This window comes from Carassius auratus, unplaced genomic scaffold (genome assembly GCF_003368295.1).
Source record: "Carassius auratus strain Wakin unplaced genomic scaffold, ASM336829v1 scaf_tig00216704, whole genome shotgun sequence".
NCBI classification, from domain to species: Eukaryota; Metazoa; Chordata; class Actinopteri; order Cypriniformes; family Cyprinidae; genus Carassius; species Carassius auratus.
This window is the reverse complement of record NW_020528698.1, coordinates 249,072-257,222: the sequence shown is the minus strand read 5'-3', so window position 1 is coordinate 257,222 and position 8,151 is coordinate 249,072. Positions and strand designations below refer to the sequence as shown.

The window sequence follows — 8,151 nt, the reverse complement described above, 5'->3', positions numbered from 1 at the left end:
TAGTTTGTATAACTGTTTTTTTTTTACTGTATTTTACCTGCTCATAATTTAAAGCAGCATACACACACACCACACACACACACACACAAATATATATATATATATAATATATATATATATATATATATATATATATTATATAATATATATATATAATATGTCTTTCTTTCCCAGGTGAGGCTAAAACAACTGTCGCACCTTTTGTACAAGGTGGCGTTAGTGATGGCCAGTGGCATTCAGTTCAGCTTCACTATTACAACAAGGTAAGACATTAAGTCAGTTTTGCTTTTAGTTATCGGAATAGTGTTGTTCATGAAGATTTACGCTTATTTTGGAAAACCAGGACAAGTTATGGATGTTGTTTGTTCCCACAATGATCTTCTTACTTTCCACTTGCATATGACCTGAGAAAGACAGATTATTTATTCATGGAATCTCCATGTTTGACTTGCATTGCATTTCACTCAACCGGAGCTTGTTTTCAAATGCTTCCACACCAAAGGAAACAACGGCTATCCTGCAATTGTACGATTAAGTCTTAATGCACTTACTAGCATGGTTTTGCATGTGTTGCTTATTCTTCCGCTAGAAGATTATGAATAGAGTTTATCTCATGTTGCCCTCTCCATGTGACAGTCCAGGTAAGACAATCTGCTAACTGGAGGCCATAGGATTTGTGTAAGCTTCAAAATAACTAATGCACATAGGTAACAAAAGACAACAGTCATTTTTATTTCTGTCCTGTGATTCTCGACCCTTCCAAGCCCAGAACATCAGAAACTAAATATGCCATTGTGATGTGCAAGAAGTCTTCCTGCTTATAAGAGATTGCAACTTGAGTTTCATAAAACTGCTTTAAAGATTTTCTGTATTGAATATGTTTGTTCTCATATAAAGTCAGCAGTTGTTGGTGGACGGAAACAATGAGGGAGGTCTAAAATGTAAAGGGAGAAGTTTTAATTTACTTGCAAAGAGGGTAATGCAGTTTTCTGTAATAACTTTAATTGATGAAGATATCTCAGACTAGTGTATTGTTGGATGTTTCTAAAGATATGACAAAACAGAAAATGTTAAATCACAGTTGTTTATAAATTTTACATGGTACTATTATTGGTTTTTGAAGAAGCATTTGAACAAACCATGTATTAAATTACGTGTGTTTGTAGTAAAATCACGAATGGTATCGCAAATGTTTTTTTTTTTTTTTTTTTTAGAACTTTCAAAGCATCTGTACTTGGCAGCCACACAACACACCACAACATCATGTGAGAGAGTTCTGGACCTTTAAACACCTAAAAAAATAGTTTAGAATGAAGTGTAAATGGTCCCCTATATAGTAATGCTATGGGTTATGCAGTTTTTGCTTTCTTATTTGTCTTGATTGAGCACATAATAGTTTGAAGAACTCTTACGTCAAGCCTGAGTTGCTATTGGTGAAACACAATACACACACGCACACACACAACACACGCACACGCAAACACACACACACACAAAACACCACCTTGACAAGGCACTAAATAAACACAACTCATAGTGGGTCCGAGAAGGTGTTTAGACCACCATCCAAGCAGGAGTCCTCATACACAGCTGTGTCAAAAATACTTCAACCTGCTTTCTAGATCACACACAGCAAAAAGAAAGATGTGCCAGAGAGGACAGTCAAGTGTGTGACAGCCTAGCAGCTGTTCTGTACGAGTGTGCGCAGTGATTGACCATTGGTGAACTATTTAAACACACACATACATTGTCCCAAGAGAGCCACTCTCTATGAGAGATGAAACTGTCCTGAACCTTGTCTCCTTGAGTCTGAGTACTGTCAGAGTGGGTATACTGTCCAGATCTAAAGAAATTCCTCCACAAGTTAATGCTTTTCCTGATTATCACCTCCACACAGCGCCAGAGAGAGGTCATTTGGGATTTCTGAGGAAATTCAGATAAAATCTGCTCATAATTTCACAACCTTTTAAGGTCCCGCTGCACTTAAGGGAACTTGTAGAAAGACAAAGTGCTTTACTCTTACCTAATGCCAAGTGCTTAATTTATGGGGTCAGAGAGGTGATTTATGGTTGGTGGGTATATACTAGAACTTATTCTGTGGTCAAAGAACTCAGCAATACATTCATTTTAAAAAAAATGGTAAGTCAGAAGAAAAATGCATGGTGACATTATGTTATGTGACCAAAATCTAAGCTTTATCCACAAACTATTTTGTCCAATAAAATTGTAAGGGAAATGTTGACTAACTTTAACCCACTTGCCTATACTAATATTTCACAATATTGCTGTTTTAATTTATGTTTGATAAATATATTCAGTTTGGTTGCGCACAATAAAAAAAACAACCCAAACCTTTGAACAGTAGTGTATATTTTATGATTATCAGAGTATGATAGTGTAACAACATTAGAATATTAAAATTTTAATCATTGTGTACTTCAGTATTTATAGTGACTACACACAATGCATTATTATTTATATATAAGTTTATAAGTTAATTTCAGACCTTTCAATTTTCCTGCAGTTTAGAATGGTTTCCAACATAGTACTCATTACATGCTGGATATATATTGCAGACACTAATCTTAAATCACAGACATCCCCATGTAACTATAGCTAACATTCACTTATGACATTGAGCTGTTGAGACAAGTGCAATATATTATATATATATATATATATATATTTTTTTTTTTTTTTTTATGAAGAGATATTTTAGGATGATTAATTTAATATTCATAAATAGACAAATAAATATAATTTGCCCTTGTGACTTTTAAACTTTTGGAAAAACTTCATGCGGTTATATTTAGATTAGTGTTGGGTGATATGCTCCATAGTCATATGTGGGCTGCATTTCCAAAAAGCTTCGTAAGCCTAAGAAGTTTGTAAAAGCGATCATACAACTGATCTTAATATTACGTTCTGTTTCCCAAAAGCATCGTAACATAAGTTGCACTTGTAAATCATTGTAGATCTAGGAGTGCTCTATCAAATATATATATCAAAATATATATATTTGTGGTGGGCCGTTATCGGCGTTAACATGCTGCGATAACGCGGAGACTCTTATCGGCGATAAAAAAAATATTGCCGTTAATCTATTCTCAAAGTTGGGTTGAGAGCTGGGTCTATACTAAGCAAGCTATGATGACTTTCACCTTGATATTTTATATAACCGACTGGCTGAGGCCAGCCTAAAAAGATGCTCAGGACAGTAGATGGGCCACTGCTGCGCATCGTCACGAAAGCTTATCTTTAAGCCTTACCGCTTGTCGATTTAAACATTAAAGCTTCCAAACACAAGATGCGGAAAAGCCGAACAGAGTAGCTGGTTACTCGCGCTGTGTTCGGTGCGCACGAGAGAGAGAGCTGCGTGTCACGGACAGCGACACTGAAACGAGCTCTCTTCTGCGAAGTTCTCCTTGAAGTCCCTCCTGCACCTGAATGAACAAATACAAATTGCAGTTTGAACAAACAAAAATATGTGAAAGAGCCCAATTCAGCACCGCGGTGTTCTGGTGTTCAGGCTCACGCAGAGAAAGGCGTCTCAAAACACTCGAACACCGAATTTGCTTATTTTTGCTTTTGTGCCGACAAATACATACAAAATATGTCAAATATCCACCTTGGAAATTATGCTCGAAAAAACTGCCAGTTATTTCTTAAGTGAAAGTACAGTTGAGGAAAAAAATGGGATGTGTATTATATTGTATGCGTTCATCGTCTCTTAAAGTGAACGCGCCTAATTTAGCTACTGGCTGCTGTAATGTTAATCCAAGAAAATGAAAATGAAAATCACTCACTGCTCTTGACTGAATTACTTTGTAGTTTTAACAGTCAAACCAAAAATTATTCAGACACCAGATATAATTTTTGATATATGTGGTTTTATTAACAAAGTTCAGGAGAAGCACGATCAAATAATCATTCAATTTGGCACAGGTGCATCTCGTTTAGCTAATCATCTTAAATACCACACAAGCGTATATATATCCAGTCTTCCTACCTACTGTCCCACGACAGTTTTCGGCATCCCTCCTCCACCCCAACTCCTCACTTCTAATCTATTTATCCCAAATTGGGGATAGGGGGAGTTATTTGGGTTCGGGCTGTGCTCCGGGCCCGGATCCCTCCCCCAGGACAGCACGCCAAAATATGTCTACTATTTGCCTTCAGATTAGATGTAAGGGTGAACTCGTGAAATATAGCAAACTGTAATAATGTTCAACATTTTTACGTTGAAGACTATCCAGTGCTATTTTACATTTAATTATTTGGTTTCTGTACCGTGACACCTACAAACTTGAAAAAAACTTAAACATTGTGTAAATGGCACATCCCAGCTACGGCCCTGCTCACGCCTGTTTCACACATACTCCGTCTGCAGTGCGTATGAAGTTTGTGTGCGTTACGTATGTGGTGCAGCACGGAATTGATGTGCTTTCACACAGGACTCGTTTGCAGTCTGCTACTCAGTAAGTAAACGATCGCTGCACTGCTACAGATGCAACACTCCTGGATTGCAACTGAAATCCATTAACATGGGTACGTAAAAAAAAATATGCAACGCATATACACTGCAGACGGAGTATGTGTGAAACAGGCGTAAGGTTGTTTGCACCTTGTGCAGTGTGGAATTAGTTTTACAGCTTTTTCAAGCACTTTGTGATGTATTTTGGAAACAGGAGATGAGCCCCTTTTCTAATACACCACCTAGCTTGATAAACCCCTTCTCAAAGACTTACTGTTTGTCAATTTTATTTGGGTAACACACATATTCTGAATGCCTTCGGCAGAATTCGAATGAGCCATTTTAATCTAGATTAATTTCAAGATCACAGTGAGATTAATCTAGATTAAAAAATTAATCTATGCCCAACAATAATATATATATATATATATATATATATATATATATATATAATATATATATATATATATATATATATATATACACTGTATATAAAGTAAATTATATATTATTATGTAAAGTTTAATATAATACAAAATAGTTTAATAATAAAAAACATTGTAAGTTGCTAATTATAATGCTTATCATTTCCTTACCTTACAATATTTACAGTGTCAAAAAACATCATCACAGACTTCAGTCTGTTATGTTTATGTTATGTTATGTTTCAGTTTATGTACTAAAAAAAAAAAACACTCCTGTTATAATCAGTAAAGCTATTTACACTGTATGTTGAATAAATATCATATACTTACATCACAACTGAACTTTGTTGTTTATGATCAGAGAATTGGCGAGTGAGCAGAATTCAATCAGCGAGCGCAAGCACTGAACACTCTGGTGTTTTGACTGCTAAACACTTCAAATTGTAAGTGTTCTATTAAATTATAACACTTAAATTGTAAGTGTTCTATCAAATTATAAACTCGGAATCATGTGTGATTGGTTATAGTGCACACCACTATAAAAATGTGGAAAATAAATATGATGAAACAAATAAGCCCTAGTATTAATTAGATAATAATACTAGCCTGATAATAGAAATAATAATAATAGTAATAATTTTATTATTGTATTATTATCATCTTGATATCGTCAAAGGGATCAGCCACAGGCGATATGTCAAACAATCATCAGTACATAATACATAATACATGATACTATCATCTATCGGCACAAAATTTAGATCCCAACAGAGAATTGCTTAGTACCTAGGTGCATATGAATATCATGTACTACATAAAAACATAAAACCTGATTTAACACAGGTCACACTGAACTCAATTCAGTTCAACTTGGCTTAATTTCTAAATCACATTTAAGAATGAGACCAAAGCACAATGGTTCACAAAGCAGCTTAACTGTGTGCCAGTACGTACGACTTATACTCACAGAGAGTAAACACGGGACCACTGGGGAAAAAATAGTAAGCAATAAATAATGTTCTTTTTTGCATACAGTAACTTGCCGCAAACGGTTTAGTTTGCCTAATAAAGAATTGCACAATATTAGAAGTAAAGAGAGCGGAATTAGGGTTTAAAGGCAAACAATTATTTTAAAGGCAAACCATTCAGGTCATAGTTAAGGGTGCCAGCTCACATTCTCAATGAATGAGTTTATCTATCAGAGCATTTCAAACCACAGTGTGTGATGATATATGTCAAACATCTAAGAAAATTAAAATTGTTTCCCTTTTTAGGGATTATTTTTTATTATTTGAACGATCCATGTCACTCAAGAGGCAGACTACTTGATTTTGGATGCATTTACGCTAAATCTTTCCTAATGGAACAATTTCATTTGACACTAGTGTTGCTCTAAAATGTCTAAAATGTCTCTTCATTTTTAGTGACCAAAACGAGATGAAACTAAATGTTAGAACATTATTTTGTCTCGTTTAGTCGCGTTATTACTATTATTTTGCAAGTATTTCTGTTTCCTGTGTCTCACTTTAGGGGCTGCATCAGGTTGCACTGCACAGACGCAGGCGACGTCAATTCCTCAAGCCCGACTTGCAGCATTGAGTTTGAATTTAGAAGATGACAATTCAACTCAAACAAAGTTAAGTCTGACACAGAGAAAAGGACCAATGTGTGTACTTCTAACATGTTTGGTTGGTAAAATGTTGTAAATTCAAATCAGAGCATCTTCCGTGTCTGGAATGGATGTATTCTTGAGTCTATAAGGTAACAATAATATAATATGATAACCTTGTTTGAAATGAGTTTGGCTAAATGAAAATGTGGGTTTTGTCTATACTACTAGGTAACTTACTTATACTACATTGACTGAGTTAAACAGATTTGCATTGCTAAAAAGAGACTAAAATACAATTTTCATTGACTAAAACTAGACTAAATGTCATTAGTTTTTTTTTCAACTAAAACTAGACGAAAATAATCATGGATTATTCTGACTAAAATAAAAACTAAAATGCTCCGGCTTTTAGTTGACTGAAACTTGACCAGACTAAAAAGAGTATGAACGTGACTAAAACTAATAAAAACTAAAATGACAGCTTTACACAAAGACTACACTAAAACTAGAATTAAAGAAGTTACCAAAAACAACAGTATTTGACAACAAAGTTCAGTTTGTTTGGTTAGGGTTTAAACACCTGAATCTCCCCAAAAATGTAGCTTTATTGTAATGCATAATTGGTACGAAAACAATAAAACAATAAGGCATAATTAGCATCTTAAGCATAACTGTCACTAGAACTTGTTTTAACATAATTGCCATTTCTGCCTTGATGACTACTGACCACTGTTATTTTAACTGAAAAGAATGCATCAAGCTCGTGATCATGAGTTTATAAGTTGGAAATAGGAAGTTTTCGATAGTACGTGAAGACAGCAGAGAAGCGCTCTCGCTCAACACAGTGGAGTGAATCATTTTGCTAATTTTGTGGTTTATTATTTTGAGTTGTATGGGACTCGGTTACACACATCCCTCTCACAGTATATTGCTTTACAGACTTACTGCTCAGAAATACGAGTCTCTACCCACCTATTAAGTGTTGTCCTGCAACGCACTCTGCTTTGATGGATCCCGCGGCCGTGCAGGTCTCTAATAGGAAGGTGCCTGTTATAATGTTATGATTGTTATGATATTATTAATGTACTGGCATTGACAAAACTTTTTTGTATTTAATTTAATTACATTAATGTTATAAGTTGAGATTTAGGCTACAATAAATATTTTATCTACTACTATGTAAAAAGTTCGTATCGCAGTAGGCCTACTTTTAAATGACAAAAGTGAACAACAGTACACTACTTTTGAACGCATTATTAGTTTTGTGCATAACAATAATCAATAATGTAGCAAATTTCGATCAGTTCAGTATTGACCTCCACTGCCCCATTCTTAAAATGCACACTTTTTATATATACAGTTTTTACATTTTACATATTTTTGCTTTTTTTAATCCGACTGAGCCATCAATCCATTTGTTGTTGGATTGTTTTTTATTATTATTATTATTATTATTGTTTAAACATAACTTTTGATGACTAAACATGGACCCAAATGTAAAAGGGGCAAGTTGTTAGAACTTAACTTGGGATAAAACAAGACTTTAGTCCCTTATTATTTTAGTAAATTTTAGTTTTATAGCAGACAGGCTACTCTGTTAAATGTAAATGTACTTTGGGGCTGATTTTACTAGCGTCTGC

General features: G+C 34.6%; 1 protein-coding gene across 1 annotated transcript in view; it reads left to right on the top strand.

The window, feature by feature from the left end:
• Positions 1 to 167: 167 nt before the first annotated feature.
• The window catches only part of LOC113098820 (cadherin EGF LAG seven-pass G-type receptor 1-like), a gene marked incomplete at its 5' end in the record, with an annotated part of 111,798 nt that continues 103,814 nt past the window's right edge, over positions 168 to 8,151 (top strand). The window contains one exon of the mRNA XM_026263911.1: positions 168 to 263. Within this exon, the coding sequence (XP_026119696.1) occupies positions 168 to 263 (96 nt within the window). The remainder of the gene's footprint in view (positions 264 to 8,151) is intronic.